The 20945-nt window shown below is 35.0% G+C and overlaps 2 protein-coding genes and 1 long non-coding RNA gene across 3 annotated transcripts in view; 1 reads left to right on the top strand and 2 right to left on the bottom strand.

Annotated features, from left to right (window-relative positions):
- LOC116172474 (aquaporin-like) overlaps positions 1-14301 on the bottom strand; it is a 62870-nt gene extending 48569 nt beyond the window's left edge. Inside the window, exon 1 of the mRNA XM_031489696.1 lies at positions 14286-14301. The gene's annotated coding sequence lies outside the window, so the exon portion shown is untranslated. The remainder of the gene's footprint in view (positions 1-14285) is intronic.
- LOC116170759 (zinc finger MYM-type protein 1-like) lies at positions 6908-7933 on the top strand. The gene has a single exon (XM_031487262.1). The coding sequence runs from the start codon at positions 6908-6910 to the stop codon at positions 7931-7933; it is 1026 nt and encodes a 341-aa protein (XP_031343122.1).
- Positions 14302-14853: 552 nt separating the features above from the next.
- On the bottom strand, positions 14854-15600 carry LOC116172476. The gene is made up of 2 exons (XR_004145665.1): positions 15340-15600; positions 14854-15021 (listed from the first exon to the last, which is right to left on the bottom strand). It is a non-coding gene; the product is annotated as an uncharacterized LOC116172476 (long non-coding RNA).
- Positions 15601-20945: the final 5345 nt, after the last annotated feature.

The following is a 20945-nucleotide window of genomic DNA, read 5'->3' on the forward strand; positions in this document are numbered from 1 at the left end:
AGTAGGTATACATTATTTATTTAGTTTTGATTGGATGAACACGAACAAGAAAAGCTGCCTTCAATGTCTACATATTATTTGTGGCGTACGTGCTGAAAGTTGTCCACATCTACATCATTATTGACACGTAAATACTACGGTAGACTACAAGGAATTTTCTACTTTCACATCTCTGCAGTTAACGCGGTAAAATTATAGTTTTATTGTCCAGTTCCATTGAAATTTTCTAAGTTCTAGTTCGAACACTTTCTAACGTGTAAACATACATCTATATTTTACATACAGACTACCAAATTAATAAACTATCTTTATTATGCTTTCAAAATATTAACGATCGTTAATATTAAGGGACTCAAGTTTTGGAACTTATGGCAACGTAGCAGTAGCACCCAACACTTTTTGGACCCTTGGGTGAGTTCTTATGTTGGTCTGCTTTAGCATTCATTGACTTTCATAATCAAATGTGGTTTTTAAACTATCGCTTCTAGTACAGTAACACTTAATTAAGGTTCACCTGTCCAATCCGCCTGTCGCAGGTGACCTGCCAGGTTCACGATGACATTGCTTTGATTATTTGTTTTATGCAAATCGTAAAGTACGAAGTGTGTGGTGTAAAGAAGAGACAATTATTTTCACCTCTTTTAAGCGCAACCCACGAAAGTCCCTAAACGTCGTATCGACTTCGGGTCTTTGCTATATGTAAGCTTGTGTACGCGTTCCAAATGTGCAGCTATCAAAAATTAACTTTGGCGTCCCCCTTTCCTTTGTTGCCCAAAATCGGTCATAATCGTTATGATTTGTTTGGAAAATGACTAAACTCTATTCCTTAATGCTCAAGAAGCATTTTTGGTGGGCAAAATATTTTTAGATGTCGATATCGTTATTTATGCTTCCATTTTCTTGGGAAAAAGACCAAACTCGATTACTCGATGTCCACGACGCGATGTATACATATTTGTTGAACAAAATAGTTTGAACCAATCGTTATTTATGCACGCCAGACTTTAAAGGTAGTCTGTCTGCCTTTGCCTATGTGAGTGAGTTGCGCTGGGATTTGGTTTACTTTGTTGGTAGTTACGAAAACTGACAGTTTTTACTCATCTATATTCTCAGGACCACTTGACAAGAAATTGCTTTCTCCTCTTACCAACAACCCATACATATTGAATTGTTTATACATTTTAGACGAACTTTTTTACAATTTCAATACCTCAATTACATAAAATGGCGAAATCTATGCGGACGTGATATCAAAAGGCAAATCACATGAAAATATTAGCGCTAAATTGCGTTAAAAAATCAAGGTTAAAGAACAGAAACGCGAGTTTCATAAGTGTGGTTCTTACGTCAGGACAAACCTCCGAACGTCATTGGCTTGACCCCCTGAGTCCACCATTAACTTTCAGCTTTGAATGCTAATATAAATAAATCGTCTGCTCACTTCGTTTGTCGTCAGTTGAAACAAATAATACTAAACACCATCGACTTGCATACGACAATAATCAATTTTAGTAAACCGATAAATCGAAATATCGAAGGAATCTCAGTATTACAATCACTTTTAACAACAATGTATTTTAATCTTACAAAATACATTTTATAGTTAAAAAAAATGCATTAAATTGATGTATTGAGCAATAGATAATGCTCTTAATCTTATTCCCAACGATCTCAGTGCAAGAATATCGAATTTGACATGTTTTGATCAAAATCCACGTGGTCGCCAAAAATGCATCAAATTCATGTCTTGAGCATTGAGATAATGCTCTTGGTCCTTTTCCCAACGATCTCGGTGCAAGAATAATGATTTCGACATGTTTTGATCAAAATCTATGTGCCCTCAGAAAAATAATTTAACATCTTTGAATCACATACATGCGGGCATCAAATATGCACGTGATGTACTCTTTCAACATCAAGATAATGCGTTTGAAGTGACTCCAAATTCATGTGTAAAGAATAATAAACAATAAAACTATAAAGGATCTAAATGCCATTTACGCTTCCTACGTAGATTGTAAATTCGCAAATTCTAAAAATTGTCAGATTTTACTCATCCATATTCCCAGGCCCACTTGACAAGACACCTGCGACAAATATAACTAAAGGGCCTATAAAATCAGCTTCATACTCATACATCCAACCATAACCTAGTTATATCCGTAGAAAGCTCGTGAAAACCCGACTAGAATTGCTTTTTACAGAGTTATCAAATGCTGCTTCCGAATCGGAGACCTCTATTCCATTTTTTAGTAACTATATATATGTATTTTTATTAGATTTTTTGATGGAATTTATAATATTCCAAGTTGTTTTCATTTTGTTCGAAGAATTTGTTAACATCTTATCATAATATAGTTTGGATACTACTGATTGCTGTTGATAGTGAATGTGAAGGTTTCGATATACTGTACCAAGTACTGGAAAACTTTGAGACATTATTCTGTAATCAATTACCCTATTTTTCAGATCTACAAGTTGTCTTGTAATCCTAGGTTGTTTATTGGGTCTTTTACCGTTTTTAGCAATTCTAGGGGTTTTGAACGGAAAACATAGTTCAAACTAATATCTGAACATTTCGAAAAAATAGTTAAAAGCTTCATTAGAATTTGTACATTGATAAACCTGATCCCAATTTTCTTGCACAAGATAGGATAAGAAATTGTTGAAACTATGTCCTGAGAATAGTCTTCTTTTTCTATAGTCTGGGGTTATGTTTTCATTACTATTATTAAGGGTGTGTATCGTCAGTGTATAACTTGATTATTATAATAAATGTAAGTATGCGCCAATGGACAAATCTAGGACCAATTAATAAAAGGCGGTGGTGGAAGGCGGCACAATATCATAACTCAAAGGCCCGATGTTCGGCTAATCCGGTCTTGATAAAACACTAGTAATATAATGCTATCAACGTACTGGCTGTGTTTTCTTTGACAGGGAAAACACTTTCCTGTAAGTGATTATTATCTATATATTTTGCATGACGCAACTGATAACAATAACAATACAGTAAAACAAACAGCCCATGGAAACCTTCACAGGCAGCAACCTTCGAAATAAGTTTCGACACTTTTTTAGATACCCCATGAAGAAGAACGAACTCCTGCATCGAGCCAAAATTAAACACGGTGCCATCGTGGCACCATTTTAAATGCAATGGTTCTAACTGACCAAATTGTAGGTACTTTGGATTATAGTAATCATGACGTGAGCTAGCCAATCCGATTATTATTTATAAACATACCCCTTAAACTCGAAGAGTGTGTTAAAAAGTTCGCAAATTGAATATGACACGCCATACTATAATCAAGTGTGTTTATTACAAGTGGCACAAGATTGACAAATCTTGCACCACAAAGTTCAATGATACTTTTGCACATTGGGCAGCATGTTATAAATTTTCATGGAAAATGGTGCAGTTATAGTGTTCCAGCATTTGTCCTTTGATATCATAATTGAAGATGCTATTTCGTTTGTCGGAATGTGATTTAAATAATTATAGGTTTTGTTTAGTTTCAGGAAAGCGTACGTGATCTCGCTAATAATGTAATGAAGTCATCTCCAAATATAAATTGATGGAACTAAGAGCGTAATGGTTTTCCACCAGAAACTGTAGGATACACTTTTGAGCTTAGATCTCGCAATTAATTGGCATTAACAGAAATGACCCACTCAAACCAACTTTATAAGTGGTTATTAGGATTAAAACTATGAGCAGACTGCATATTACCATGATTAAAATTTATGTACATCAATCCCACAATTAATTAACCGAAGCTAATTTCTTTCGAGAGATTTACGTTTTTATGTAAATATTTTTCACCCACAGCTCGCACGAGCTTTACTTATCTTTATCTTACAAAAAGATAATAAGATACCCCGGCGACAGAACTATTTGCTTTATTCAGATAGGCTTACGAAATTTTTGAAAAATTACGCAAATATGCTGTTTCGTTTTGTACTGGCGCAATACCTGATGAATAACATTAAATAATGCAGATCTAATGTTTGCCGGTAAAAGCTGAAGTAATAAACAAATTATTGAATCCTGCGGGTTCACATGCCGAAGTATTGCCGCAATAAATAAATGACGCATTCATTGCCCTGAATAGGTGCAACAATGTTCGTCTTCCACAAATAGTCTAATAAAGGCGTGTAAGAATTAGAATTTGCGAATTTACAATCTACGTAGCGTAAATAGCATTTATCAAAATTGATTGGGATGACAGCATAAAATCGCAAATCTGGCTTTCATCTATTGCCTGCTAAACCTTAAAATAGCTTTATTGTCGTATGCAAGTCAATGGTATTTAGTATTATTTGTTTCAAGGACGACAAACGAAGTCAGCAGACAACTTATTTATATTAGCGAAGCTGAAAGTTAATGGTGGGCTGAGGGGGTCAAGCCACTGACGTTGGGAGGTGTGTCCTGACGTAAGAACCACACTTTGTTATGAAACTCGTGTTTCTGTTCTTTAACCTTGATTTTTTTTAACACAATTTAGCGCTAATATTTTCATGTGATTTGACTTTTGATGTCACGTCCTCATAGATTTTGCAATTTCATGTAATTGAGGTATTTAGATTGTAAAAAATTTCGTCTAAAACGCAGTATGTTTCGGCTGTTGCTAAGAGGATGTGGAAATTTCCACTGAATTCTTAATTTGCTTTTTATTAATAAAAATACCTACCCCACGAAATCGTAAATTTAGATGGATGCGACTGTCCAATAAGATGAGCTAGCTTATTCTTGAACGTTGCCTGCCCAAGAGCGGTCAAAAGACTCTTTGTAACAAGAGAAGATGCTGTTAGCATATTTTTAATTCAGTGGAAAAATCCCAAACCTGATTGAACTCATAGTTTAGTTCAAAGTACGCACTAAAATATAATTGCTTATCCATTATTCTATTAATTTCAATCTTCTATCAAACTATGAACGTCAGCAATTATAACTGTGTTACCTCCAAATTAGTTACATTTCTATCCTATTGTTTAGTTGTTCATATTTGCGGATCATTTTCCCGCTAATGACTGAAAAAACATTCGCTTTTTTCTTACGCAAATAGCAATAATGCGATTGGGTTTAAAAAATAATAATTTGGACAGAGAAAACAACAATTCGTAAATACGTGCCTAATTAAGCGTATCGAAACAATTGCTCATTTTAGGTTAATTTAAAAATGTGGCGCAAATTATAAATAACTATAATCTGGCGCCGCCAAAAAACCGCGAAATCCCCGTGCGAAATAAATGCCCACGTGCTAACCGTAGCTTATTCAACATACTCGTTCGTAATGTTGGTTGCATACACGGTGAAAGATTAATATTCAATAGTAAAAATTTCTTGTGGAATTTTTTTCATTATCAAGTTGAGGTTGTTTCATGTAAACACCCGAACAACATCAACATATTTAGCATGTGTGGTATGTTCTTTGATTAGACGTAAATAAAAATAATAATATGTATCTACACTTTTGTACATTAGTAAAATGACAATAAGTAGGTAGTTCATGTGATAATTTGATGGCGTTTGGGCACAAAAATGTTCCACACGTTACTTTGCCAATTTGGCTGTTAAACAGTTGCTAAGAGCTGAAGGCATGTGATTGCAAAATGCAAAAAGATTTTAATATTTTGTGAATAACGTAGAACATTTATTTTTTTATTATACCTGAATCACAATCTCCGTTTTAAACACTCAAATGCGTGCGAAAAAAGGCCTTTAAAACACACGTGCTTTAAAGTTGCTAAGTAACGATACTTCAAGTATGACTTTTGAAACTGTCATCTGGGCGAAATAAAAAATCTTCCTAAGTCGCTTTCTGTAAATGCAGAACATTTCTTTGGCTTGTACCTATCCTTTAGTTGAAGCTTTTACAAACGCGCGTAATTTAGGGTATGCTTCCAAATCTGTTCCACTTTTTAGTCGCAGCAATAAGTGAAGTTTTGAATGAATGCACCAAAAGATAGCAGATTTAAATACCTTTGACATTTCCTTCATATATGCCAGCATTATCGATGCATTTAAGACTTTATTCGTAAGTAACTTTCTATTCATCCATGGAAACAACTTTTCATATGCTTGATAATAGGCTTTACTGGATTGAGATTTTCCACCTACCAACGTTTGTTTAGATTTTACAACAAGCGATTTAATGGACGGTGTATTATCTTTTTCAACGGAATTCGTTTTATTCACAAAGACGATGATTTTTATAAGCAAACGTCAAGTGAAATTTCCATGGCAATTGTGAAATTACGAACACCCAGCCCACTTAATTAGACATGAATTCGAGTACAACGTCAATATGATTTCATTGTAATTCCTATTTTTAAATTATACTGCAGGTATAATAAAAAATACTATAAGATACACGTGTATAATTGCAACGTTAAAGGCACTCCGCTTTGCGTCGTGCCCTTAAACTCGTTGAGTCTTATACACTTGTATCTTAATATACTATTATACATTGACAAATGCATTCCGGATTCTATATTATTATATTATGAAAAACACTAGTCTCCTTCTCTTAAAGTTCACTTGTGGAAGATTCCAGAATCAGCGCGTAATATAATCCAGGTATGCTGGCAATTGCGTCACTCTTCTTCGCCGCGGATACTGCTCTTCATCAGCTGGCAATTGCACTTGCTCTGTGGGTGACGCTGAGAATCTGGCTGTATTTGTTGACTTGGTCCTTGAGTATCAGACCAGTGGCGGATCCAAGGAGGGGGTTATCGGGGTCATGACCCCCTCTTAAACATTAACCTTTCTGCAAAAGGTGCTGCCCAGGAGCTTCTGAAGACAGCTATTCACGGAAGTCATTCTCCCTGCAATAATCATGCACTAAACAACTCACTGGCAAAATCTAGTCAGGTTGTCATTTGCCGTAACGCAACTGAAACTATGAAGAAAGTTGTAGCATTTGCTAATTCTTCCGCAAAGCGACATGCCGTTTTTAAGGACGTGCTAGGTGGAAAGTCACTACAAAGTATTTGCGAGACGCGTTGGGTAGAGAGGCATGATGGGCATCTACAATTTCAGGGAGATACACTAGTGAAGATATGTGACGTTCTTGAACACATTGCATCATGGAGAGATAGCAAATCCGCATCAGACGCTCAATGCCTGAAATATGCTCTACGCTCCCCAGAGTTCATCATCACCACCACGTGCCTGAATGATGTGTTAGGTACAACTGTGTCATTGAGCCGTTACCTTCAAACATCGTCTTTAGACCTAAAAAAGGCAACTGACGCATTGAAGGATACGATGTCCGTTCTCGAAAAGAAGAGACAGGAAGTTGACCCTGTTTTCCAGCAGTTGTTTTCTGAAGCACAGAAGATTGCTGAACAAATGGACGTTGAGCTAAAAATACCGCGGACCGCCAGTCGACAAAGACATCGGGAAAACTACCCAGCTGAGATCGTTGAAGAGTACTTCCGAAGGGCAGTATTCATTTCCCTATTAGACAGCGTTAGTTCCGACTTGAAAGACAGGCTCTCTCCAGATGTCATGGGGCTGTTCAATTTGAAAGTGGCTAAACGATATGAAGGTCTCTGGGGTGTTCCTGCTTCTACCGTCGTAGCCGAGTTTACAATGTGGGTGGCAAAATGGGAACGTATGGTTCAAGATGGCCTGAAAATTCCGGATTCTCTGATAGAAGTCATTCAGGCTTGTGATGTTGACCTTTACCCATGTATTCAGATGCTGCTCAAAATTCTTGCAACTCTGCCCGTAAGTGCGGCAACCGCTGAGCGAAGCTTTTCAACCCTGCGCCTGCTCAAAACTTGGCTGAGATCAACTATGGAGGAGGAACGGCTCACTGGTCTAGCTTTGCTCCATATTCACCGCCAGATTCAGCTTGACGTCGACAAAATTATTACCACTTTTGGGAAAAGCTCCAGAAGACGAGCTGAATTTGTAATATAAATATATTGTTCTTATATGCAGTAAAAATGTTTTTTTTTAATATTCTGATGTGCACACCACTCCCCACCCAGTCACAAAAATCACTCCATGACCCCCCCCTCCCCAAATCGAAGTCTGGATCCGCCTCTGTATCAGACACAAAGTGTTGATAGTCATCATTCCGTGATGATTGCTCCAGAGGTGTAATTTGAAAATGCACTTTTTTACATTTGTACGGCGGAGTTGATAAATAGGTATGACGTTTTAAAGTTCTTCCTTCGTTCAATTTTACAAAGAAGTGAAGTTGGCCTAGTTTCTTCGTAATAGAACCTGGTTTCCAAATTCTTTTGTTGTTTATAAAAAATTGGGCTACTATACTCTCTCCCCCTCTTGAATACCACGTGATGGTGGAAGAGAAGATGCCGTAGTAACTGCCTTTTGATTTTGAAGCATTGGTTTAATCGAATCAAGGCGAATTCGTAATTTCCTATGTAAGTATTTTATCGATGAGTGGTGTGGCTCGATATCTCATTAATATTTGCATTACTTTTATTTCTGACGGAATCTCAAGATTGCCATTGGCTTCAATGGATTTCTTCCGTTTGTTGCCTGATAACCAGGAACAATCACTTTTTGATAAATTTCATTGTCTTTACAAAAGCAACGAAATTCTTCACTGGTGAAGACTGTTGCGTTATCTGACACAATTTCTTTTGAGTTACCGTTCCGACTGAATATTCGCTGTAAAAGTTCGATTCTATTTTCAGATGTAGGATGTTCATTGAGAATTTCGATTTCCGCCCATTTGGATTTTGCATCGATGCAAACTAAATAATGCTGGTAATTTATCGGTCCTGCATCATAATCCACATGAATAGTGTCCCAATTTTCTGCTGGGTATTCTCACTTATGTGTTATAATTTGTGTTGGTGCATTCGTACTTTTTAGGCACTCGCGACAAGATTTTACCTGGTTTTCAATGTTTTTATCAATGTTTTTCCAGTAACAATAGCGTCTGGATAACTGTTTCATTTTCTGTACACCTAAATCTAAATGTGTAGTGTGCAATTCCTCTAACAAATCTGATTGCATGTTTTGTGGAATAACAATTCTATGGCCCCTGTAAAAAACACCGTCATCAATATAGTGTACATGGAGATAATGGTTAATAGCGACCATTTTGAATTTCTTGTATGATATCTGGTAAATCTGGATCATTTTCAGTTTCAGACTTGATTGTATATGGAGTAATTTATAGTGTCATTGGTAATCGTAAATATCTGTTCTACATTATCGTGATGTAATTAAGTGTTAAGGGCAACATCGGCAGTACTACCATTAGACAAATAGGTGCACGGGAAAGACAATCTGCATTTAAATTTTCCTCTCCCTTCTTAAATTTGGTAATGTATTGAAATGATGATCAACTTGATGCGTACCTCATGAGACGTGCACTAGTTGTATTCGTCGCTTTTGCTTTAGGTTCAAAAATACGCACTAACGGTTGATTGTCTGTAATTAATGTAAACTTGCGGCCTATGAAATATTGTCTAACTAAAATGACTCACTCCTAACACTATAGCAAGAGCTTCTCATTCTAGCTGTGAATAGTTTCTTTCAGCAATGGTAAGACTTCGTGAAGCATATATGCGATTGGAAGTTCTAGAGGGTCATCTTGCTCGGAAGTATGGGCCAATACTGCAGCAACTCCGTAAGGGCTGGCATCGGTTGTTAAAATTAGCGGTTTCGACGGATCGTATGGCACTATTACACGATCACTAGCTAATTCTTTCTTTAATATAGAAAATGCAGAATCACATTTCTTCGACCACACGTAAGTACCTACTTAACATCCTGTTCAAGTAATTTGCGTAAAGGTGTTGTTAACGTTGATAAATCTGGAAGCAATCTTGAATAATATGTTATCATTCCAAGGAATCGACGTAATTCAGCATCTTGGGGTTGGGGCATCTGAATTATCGCTTTAACCTTAGAAGGCGATTTTGCAATCGTATTTTGTGTGACAACATATCCTAAGTAATCGATTTATATAATAATTCGTACGAAAGCGAATTCTGGAATATGTGTGGTTGGAGGTCTTAAATAACATATCAAAGATATTGATAGATGGGAGTGGAGCTAACAGCAATCTACATAAAATTATCCACACAAAGGTTTCTATGCACTTTTTTGCTGGGATCAATATTTCAGAAGATATTAAGGGGGGAGGGAGTGAATTAAATTATAATCAATTCTATGCAAATTGCCAATTCACTACAAAGTTAAATGCCCATGTTTTCACTCGGCGTGCATGTTTATGTCGCCATCTGCGAACTCCATGTAGGTACCACTTAACGCACGTTTTTATGACCATACGCTTTTCTCCATACACAGGTCAACTGGCGATGGATTTAAATAGGGGTTGACTAATGAATGGTAGATATTGATACTATACTACTACCTGCTTACTATAATTTATTACTAGTAGCTTAAAACCAACATAATCATTGCAATTACCTACACATTGTCTTTAAGACAAAACTTGTTGAAAGTGGTCGCGTTTTACTGCGTAAGAGATTCGGAGCTCACTCCTAGGTCAGAGAATGACAGAAATGTGATTTATGATCTAACCTAAAGTAAAATGTACGAACTTGCAATCGCAAATCATAAACATAAGCCACCTTATTTTCGGTATCAGCTAATGGGGATTTTCCCCTAAGACTCTTAGATCACGCGACCGCCCTCGACCTATGACCGAAAAATTATTTTTGCAAAACTGACCCTAGCTTATCCAGTTTGAGTATGGAATAAAAAAATTTGTATTTAATGATTTTAGTTAGGTAGCTTACTAAGTTACCGGCACAATATAAAGGGTAATATTTAAAAAAGTTTCAATTGACGATCTTTTTGTCCTATTAGGTTTGTAAAAATACCTTATCGGTAGAATGGAGGGGTCGAGGGGGGTAAGCAATTTGAACAAAACGATGCATAATTGGAAGACTCCTAAAAAATACCATAAAAGACACATTATTGTATTTGTTTATTAAGTGTTTTTATTTTATTTTTTGGACTTTAGTTTTAAGTGGACGGAGTTTCAACCAAGGCTATTCCACCAATTCTACCCACTATACACTTACAAATATCCATACCCCGAACTCGGATTCGAACCAGAGGCCTTTAGTACCGTAGACCCGTTGCCATGCCACTGCGCCACACGCGTGTTACACGGAAAAGAGAAGTGTGTTGTTTGGGTATGGTACGGACACACGGATCGAGACAGTGACTGCCATAGCAGCTCTATACCTTTTTGGAAAACGCGCTAAAATATACTTATTTATAGCTCAAAAGATATTCTAATTGTGATCCCTTAAATGAATCAGCCATCTTCTTCTCCTGAAAACCAATTAATGCCTAATGTTATTGGGTGCACAATGTGTAAATGCCAATGTTAGAATATTAGAATATTAAACTTTTCAAAATTATAAACGATGATGAGCCATTGACGTAATTTATTAGTAGAACGTCAGGAATCTCAATTAACTTTTTCTAATACTAATTATTCTTGTTGTTTCTACCTGGTCTTTGTTATACGCAATCATAATTTGTTTATGCGAAAAATTTGAATACGGTGATAGGTAGGTACTACCTACTAAAGTACGTTACGTACATATAATACCTACTATTATACACAAAATCGTAACAACGTCATCAATCAAGTGGTACGTAACATTATTTGAAATTTAAATCTAAAATATATATGTATACATGATTCTTGACTACGAGCGTCAGAGGATTTTTTGTTCAAGATATTTTTCGAACTTTATTAGCTTCAAGATGCGCCATAAACGCACAAGGTTCGTACGTTCCATTCTTTTCTGTTTTTGCCAGAGTGAGAATGTGTCCTAAAGTGTTACATGGATATCCCCCTAATTCCGGAGGTATAGCTCAACAGAGTGGATGGATGGATGAACACAGATGCTTTTGTTAAGTACCTTCGTCATTTTATTGAATACACCTCTCCTTCCAACGGAGTGCCATCTTTATTGATTGTTGATAATCATATCCCATACATCTTTAGAAGCAATCAACTTGTGCAAAGAGAGAGTGGAGTGATTGTGATTGGTTTGCCTCGTTACCGGAAAGAAGCAAAAGGCATCGATATTGACCAATAAAGAATACATTGAAGAGAAAGAACGAAAAAAAAATGATAAAATTCAGGCTAAGGAAAGAAAATGAGAAGAAAAAGCGAAAAGAAACGTTTTCAAGAAGTGGAAAAATCTATCAGAGGCTCAAAAAAAATCTGACGTTTTTTGTCTCAGCTGCGAGGAACCATTCACTGATCCTCCAGTTGAAGACTGGATAAAGTGCAATGTATGCAAAAATTGGTGGCACGACGCCTGCACGAGCTACGAAATCAAGTTTTTACTTTCCATTTTTTCGTTAATGGTTTGTTTTTTCGTTTATGAAAAATTAACTAAATGTTCTATGATTCTATCATACTTTTTAAAACTATAAAATTATTTTTAGAATTTTTTTTACTTTAAACTCGACAACCAATGTAATGTTTTTCTATTCAAAAGTTTTTGTAGATACAATTTACAGAAAAGATCATGACAGTTCTTAACTTATTGCATTTCCCACTGCAAAACCCATGGTGTCTTTAAATTCTTTATAATTCATATGACGAATCGAGATACTAATGGGAGGCCACAGTCGGATATTTGCTTCCGCCACAATTATTAAATGTTAATTTGGGTTTAATGGGAAATCCTATCGGTGCTATAATACCGGCACCAATGGCAAACACCAATGTATCCGCGATACTGTCCCCATCTTTATTTATATTTTCTAGAAAAAAAAAACAGGACCAATAATGTGCATTTTATAAGTGCAAACGGGGTTTGCGTTAAAAACATACCAACTTTGGGGCACATCTCAGAAACGCTGGTTCAAACATTTTTTTTCGTCTGGATTCTACGTAAAAATATCTAAAAAAGGCCTCCCAAAAAATCAAACTTTTCGTTTTCACCCTGTATCTCATAAAAGTCAGAAACAAAAGTAGCTAGATTGAATATTGTTTGCGGTATTAAAAGATTCCCAAAAAAAATGGCACAGGGTCCCGACTGCAAATCTCTATCTTTAAAAATAGCCGAGATACACTATATACAGTCACACACGGTACATAGAATAAAATAGATCTTTGAACTGCTCAAAATAATGTAAGGATACAAATTAAAAAAAGGATTTTAAAATTTTAAATTTGCAAGGCAAATTTGCTAAAATTATATCGGAATGCCATTCACGTGCATGGCGGAAAGTTTAGTGCTGATCAGGAATAAAAATTGAAGGTCAGTATAAGTATAATCGGATTCCGTATTCATGGATATAATATCGTGTTATTATAAATTAACGCTTTATTTTATATCGTGGTCTAAACACCCATTAAAGTATCTAAAAGTTAGTCTTACTGCCTCATTTAAAAGTTAAAAACTTGTAATTGCACCCGTTGTACGCGTAGGATTTAGTTTAGGATAGTTTCCAACAACCGCAGTCGATTTTTGGTTTTTTGGTGTAGGTACGAGTCCAAAACCTTCAGAATAGGTAATTGAACTGAGCCGTTCTCGTATTTATAGACGGGAAATTTTAGTCGCGAGAAAGTCCCAAAGAATATTGCATTGTTTTACATACTAGTTTTGACCTTCTTTTTATGGAAGAAAGAAGCTTAATTCACCAAAAAATGGTACATATCTATTTTAATTCTTAGGAAATTAAGGGTTATTTCACACGAAAACACTCCACAGGGTGGCAAGAACACAAACGCGTCAAATACTCCCATCACATTTGCATATACGTATACCAAAATTATATAATACGTTGTAAGTATTAACCATCAAAATGGTTTATGCATTGCTTAAAAAGATTTTGTCCAGAGTAAAATCTTTTTAGAAGTTTGAAGGTTTTTTTCCAGAAATGAAAAACATGATAGGCTTATAACAAAATGTTCCTGAAGGATCGCATTGGTGGTTAAATAATAATTATTCTTAAAAATAAAATTCCATATGTAGGAATGTAGGTAAATAATTCAATACACATCAGAGTTGGATTGAATTGTTAAAAGTCTATTAACTAATGTGGAAGTGACCCAGAACGGTCATATTTAATTGTAATGCTTATTTGCACGTGATGCATGAAAAACGAAACCAACAATAACACTTCGAAAAGTATATCATAGGTTTGTCACTTTTGCATATCATTCAAGTAAATTGGAAGATTGTATAACACCGCACCAAATAAACTCGCTATTGTTCCATTTTTTGAGGAAGTAATTATTTACGTTGGTACTTTTTCTTAATATTAAAATGTAAGCACTTACCCCTTCGACGCTAAACTGTGAAGTGTGCAAAATTCCTCACGCGATGTGCGACTTTCTTCTAAAAATCCCATGAAAAACTAGACATCGTGATTAAGTGTGACATAACTAAAGGCAGGTATCCCCACTTTAATTATACAACTGAAACTGATTTAAATTATCCCCTATTCTCTTATAAATATTGGGAATATCAATAACAGTGAAATATGTAATTCAAAAAAGTTTGCAGTTTTGCGAGCTAAACCCAAAGTTGTTTTGTTGCTACTCGAACAATTTTTTCTCAGGCTCTCATAATTAAATTTGTGATTTGTGCAAAGTAGATAGTAAAATGAAAAACAGCAGACAATTAAAATACCCAATTAAATGTATAATTTCAAATACCAATTGATACTTCTCATCATTAATGCCATACTACTATCGAAACGAAAAATTGTTAACTGTTTAGCATAATAACCTGACTAATTGTTACCATAAACAATGCAGTAAATTGCATTTTATCGCTAGACAAGGTTACCATCAGAATCTATGTTTTGCGCTTTAAACAATAACGTGGTACGTATATGCGCCAAAAGAATGAATAATATACTTTATTTAGGTTTTTTTTATAAATATTGTACAGAGTTTTAGACACTAATAGAAATAATCTTTAAATTTCCAGTTTCGCTTGCTTTTTTGGTTGACTCTGGAACGTGTTGGTGCGCTTCTTCATTCTTACGTCTGCCACAATGCGGTCCTCAGTCTAAAATAAAATTATGAAATTATAAAACTATAGACGGATGAGATCCCATTCGGTACCTACCAATTGGGGTTTGTTATCCCCACAGTAAGTGAACACCTTTCTATTAAGCTGTTAATACCAACAATAACCAACTAATTTACATCTATCTGCGATCAAAGAAAGTTACTGAATCGTAATTGTAACGGAATCACCTTTCACAATTTTACTTCAAAGGACAACAGTATCAGACACGGACTAGAGTGCGCTATTTTAAATTGTACGTTTCGGGGAGGAAATATACCAAAATGTGCTTAGAGAGGTAATAACTTAAAACATTACCCATGCAAATTCCACGACCTTTTCTCCACCACAACATGCTGCACAAGTTCAAGTTCAACGAAACTGCAGTATCCGTTCGCATATGAAAGCGATTGATTTCGCGTACAATTAAAACTTGCACTGACCACAGATACCACCACCTTGACTGTCAGGTCTAGTATGGCACGAACGTTTGCCCTAGTTTCCAAGTTATTGATTCGAGGTAAAATGCAAGCAGAGACAACCTCTATACGGTCAAAGCTAGTTGGAAGCTTTTACGAGGGACTCACACTTCTCTTTTCGTCGGGCCCTTTGAAATTTTAGGAAATTTCCACTGTATATTGTCCAAAATGCTATATTCTTATGTTAATCTGATCGGACAAGGATAAATACATTAGACACGCAATAAGAAATACAGAAAAATATTCATATGTTCTAATGGGGGAAATACTACGAAATGCAACCACCAAAACCCCATGTTTCGCAATATTTACGGGAAAAAAACTGAATGTTCTCATACAATGCCCTCTTATTGCTCTTAGGAACAGTTCATTTTCATGTAACAAATGCGTTCTATAGAATCAAGTTTCCCCAAAACCATTATACAGATAAAAGAACTCAGAAGACAGTAGAACTGCTTGGACACACAACATTAAAAACAGAAAATCCATAATTACGAAAATGGTTGTCACCTAGCACAAAGAGTTAAAATAAATTACATGCATCAAATAGTGCAGTATGAATACATTTAAGATCACAATTAATTTGAAACAAAAATTCCTACATGGATTGCTAAGAAAAGCAGGTTTCTCGCAGAATCTGTGAATCGCCTCAAAAAAGTAAAAAATCAAGGGAATGGTAACTTAGGAATCGTTTCACATAAGCAAATACGTTTACGAGTATAATTTCAGAGCTGTAGCGCTTACCAGTGAAAAGTCAAGAAAAGACAAATCGAAGATCGAGCGTACGAAGACTTTGTCTCATAAATGAAGATAAGGTATCTAGTGGATTCCGGAATGTTTTACCGAACTTCAGATTTAGCAAAAAAATCATGAATCTATATACTTGCCTAAGTTACTAAAAATCGGCTCTACAACTCCGAGCGGCGCCTTTGATCTGAGAATTTGATCGAGAACCAAGCGAGATGAATGGTGCGGGCTCTTTTTCTCGCTTGGGATAAAAGTCGGGGCCGGTTTTTTTATTATTGAAGTAGTGTTGATTTGACAGTATATAGTAGTAGGTGTTTTTGAGCTGTATTTTAATGTGAAAATTTAAATTTTGTAGTACAACATTACGTAATATTGAAATGAAAGGGTGATTAATTTTATTGCCCAATTGAAGATTATAAGGTGGATAAGTAACAAAATAATAGATATAATATATACCTAAAGAACATTCAAATGAAACCCGGTCACTGGTGTAAAGTAAAGGTAACATTTTTATTAACTCAAAAATGTGCACATACTCAAAAATAGTCGCCAAACTGTTGCCACATTTATCCCATTACGACACTAGCCGGTCGAACTCGCTTAATTTTTATGCTAATGTTTATTTCGTAAAAAAAGGAGGTTTTTAAATATTTTGAAAAAAGGTTCTACAAGTTTTTTTCGAAAAATGCGAATAACCAAGTAAAAACATTAACTTTTTCTATGAAAAAAATGATACTTTAGGTCGCGAAGAACTCGAATAGTATTAACTTTACAAAAATTATAAGAACACTTTTTGCTTAGAATGAATTTTTCTATCTACCTACTACTGTTGTCAAATTATAATTTAAAAAATCCACCTCCGAAGGCCGAAATAGGGTGGAAACCATCCCCAGAGTTAACGCGCCCTTTGGCATGGTATAGAATTTGATCCTTAGGCTATTTCCTACCTCCTGTCAAAATTTCATGTTGATCGATTCGATTTGAAAAAATTGCCAACCTTCCTTTCCTTGACTAGGTACTATGAGGATTTCCTTAAAACAAAGATGATACAATTAAAAAAAATCACCTGAATTTTAGGATCAATTTACCAGAAATTCAAGGTTAAAAAATAGTCAGTAAAATATTTTGTAATAAAACATTATTTAGGTACTGGTTTTTATGATTTGAGTTTAATAATATTTTTAACGTCTTTTCTTACTACTTGATTAACAACATGAATTTTTTTGCGCTTTTCAGGTGGGAGGTATCAATAATAGCCTGAGTAAAGTGCCACTCTCCGTGGGAGGCCGAAAATTCCGAAGGTGATATTTTTGGAGCCAAATTTTTCGAGCAGTTACTGCTCCGCGCTCGAAATTCTGGGAGCGAATCTTCGGGTGAGAATATTTCGAGGACAAATCTTCCGGGGCGAATTTACCTCACACACGATGAAAAAAATACTTATTATGCAAAGTTAAACAAATAATTACATTGTTGCTATCAAACTAAGAATAGATACATGTACACCACACTCACTATAACAATGCTATAACATAACATACAAAGAGGTAATTATAGAATCATTATACAATAAAATCTAGTAGGTATACCTAATACTTGAGAAAAAACCAGGAATTAATCAAACCACAACAGCAAAAACAACGATAAAAATCGTAAAACAATGCATAACAACTAGATATTTTTATCTCGGGAAAAGAGTTTCTTAATTCAAATCACCTTCGTCAATAACACTTTTTTAGTCGTCTGGTCTTCTCCCTCTCCCTCTTCCCGGTTAGTTTTATCGTTTTAGGGCGACAATTAAATCTGTTTAAATTATCCGATACTTTATCATCAAAGGAGACGTGTGCAATTTAAGCAACGATAAACGCATTTATAATGTATTGTTACCGATTTAAACAGTAGTGATACTTTATTGAAGAATAATATCGGCGTTGGTATACATCGCAACTTTTCATTGCCAAAGATAGCACTCATCCGTTTGGAGTAATAGTAGGGTACTCTTTGGTAGTAGTATATACATTTTTAAAAATAGGACCAAACAAAACTTGACCAGACGAACGACAGACAGACCCGAGTTCTAACAAAAAAGACTGACCATAATAATAATAATAGCGGCTTTATTTTTTTTTCGTACAGAAAATCATAAACATATGACAAAAAAAGGGGTGAAATAAAACAAACAGTTTTCATGCAAAAAATAAATTGTCATTTTTAACTTGTCATGATAGGCATTTTGAAACCTAATCCCATCCCTCTCCTCATTTCCCATGGGTTCTTTTTGTGATTATTTTGATCTATGCCAATTTTGGTTTTTTCTAGCCTGTCTGGGTTGTAGACTGTTGAAAAGAAGACACACGGACAAACAAAAATTTTGAATCCTAACAAAATAATGTGCACAGGCTTGAATTTATTCAGATACAGTTATGGCCTTCTTTACTGACAAACCGTTAATAGTAGGTTTTTGTATATTTTGCACGATAACAGCCAATGGTTGATACTATTAATAGGGTATCGGAGAAAATGCTACTTCTGTTCCCTAAAGTTACCTACTTGCACTACTGATAGACAATAATTACAGTTTCTATACGTGTTGTGGTCACTGATAAAATCTTCTGTAGGACTATTCGGGAACCTACACTATCCTTGACACTTAAATTTTGATACGCATAAAGTTTGAATCTGTAAACGTCGATTTATTTAAATAATCATTAGGGTTCGCCTACGTTTCAGCCATGTATCATTTTAATATTTAGATGGAAAGATATTTTAGCTTCCCTTTGTATGGATTCGACACGGCATTTTAATCACAAATGGCATCTTACAGTGATTTGAGATAGATACACCAAATTTGTTTCAATTCAAATGATTCTAGCTGGATGATAAGTAACTAATAAATTATATACTGGATTTTAACCTGAGCTCATTCTATAATTAATTGTTGAATTTTTACAGAGTCATACGTGATTAATCGTGTATGGCCAATATTTTGCCTGCAAATAACCACTGGTCACCATTTTTGTGTAAGTGCACCTGAATCAACAACAAGCCTGATACTAAACGATAGAAATAAACTGAGTCACAAAAGAGAAAAAATTAAAAATGCTTTGCTCCCTGGCATGGGGATAGCAGCACTTGTAAAATGTTGACATTTCCATTTATAGGTTTCGGTTGCAACATTCATCGCGGAGAAAAAAATTGGTGGTTAATGAAATCTGAGAGTAAGAAATTGCTATTCTTTTCAAACAGATTCTGCTATGGCGTTGTTACGAAGGATTAATCTATACCGAGAGCTATGGTCCCCACCTCTTTGCCCATTTGTGTGATCTAAAAGTGAATTGACTATCCTTTCATATAGTTACAACTATAAACAAATAACAAAGTTAGGATGTTTTCATTCATGTATCTATTCAAGTAGTCTAGCGATTGGGACACTATGCTACGACCCTGGATTTTCTGAGTAGTACAGAATGTCCAAGCTCAAATACTTTTGAAACAGCTCTCCCTTTTCTAATCATATTTAACATTAATGTTGATATCAGTGCTTTTAAAAATTATCATTGTGTGAAGGGTGTACACTTCGAACAGTAGGTACATTCTTTATATTCATCAAAATGTATTAATTATTCTCTTATTTAAACCATATCCTTTTAACTTCAACACAGAAGCATAACAAATAATTTCTACAAATAAGGAAAATTCTGCACAAAAAAACACCTGCAATTTTATCATCACAAAGTTTTATTAGGGGTCAATACACAAGAGCTTGAATTTTAATCGGATAATTTTATTTTTACACAAAAGTTTCGTTGCAACTGATAAAAAGAGCAAAAGTCTCCATCTCCTACCCTCTACACGTCTGTCTGCTTTCCCATATCGTATTGCGTACCTGGATCCCTGCAATAATTAGATCGACATATGTTACTATATAAATAAGAATCCCTTTATAATGAGTAATTATGCAATAGGAATAGGATGCATTTTAAAGGTGTCTTTCTACTGTAAACTGTCCAACCAACAATATATTGTAGTTACAGTTTCAGCATATTATATGGCAAGTTTATTGTAGTTAAATTATTACATAACGTATAATGTGTTTAATTCAATGGATTAATTTTCTTGTCATGTCACACAATCGATATATATTCGTTTATCGTTTGTAATGAATTCTCTCAAAGTAAATCTGCGGTAAATTTTCCCTTTGGTGGCCTTTTTTTATTATACAGAAATGGTAAAGATCCTATGGATTTTACCAGACAAATAAAATATGTTAAACTAGTCCAAATTATGCCTACGTTACGCTCGTTTCAATGAGATAATTTTACTTGTCCATCACGTACCTAGTTAAATTTGCGTCAAGTCACACCCACGTTATGACACGAGCAATAATTTAGCAATTAGTTTTCGTGCGATTAAATTATTGTATCTAATGTAAAGCGTAGTACGGAAATTGAGTTATTGTTTTCTTTACTTCTTTTATGATAGTAGATGACAGATTAATTTTGCGCAAATTGGGAAGTTTTGGCATAGATTTATATGTGAGAGATAAAGATAATTATTAAGTTAAAATTTTTTAAAACTGACAAAGTTTAAAATTGTCAAAAAGTATTCGTAGGTATATAGGTATACCTATAGTTATGAACAAGTAATGCGAACGCTAGGGAGGAAATAAATAACCAATTTTGTAAGTATAGGTAGGTACCA

This window comes from Photinus pyralis, unplaced genomic scaffold, assembly GCF_008802855.1.
Source record: "Photinus pyralis isolate 1611_PpyrPB1 unplaced genomic scaffold, Ppyr1.3 Ppyr1.4_LG5, whole genome shotgun sequence".
In the NCBI taxonomy this organism is placed as follows: Eukaryota; Metazoa; Arthropoda; class Insecta; order Coleoptera; family Lampyridae; genus Photinus; species Photinus pyralis.

What these genes read in the sequence shown, in the direction of transcription:
- LOC116170759 (XM_031487262.1), top strand. Translation starts at nt 6,908, where the DNA reads ATGAAGAAAGTTGTAGCATTTGCTAATTCTTCCGCAAAGCGACATGCC.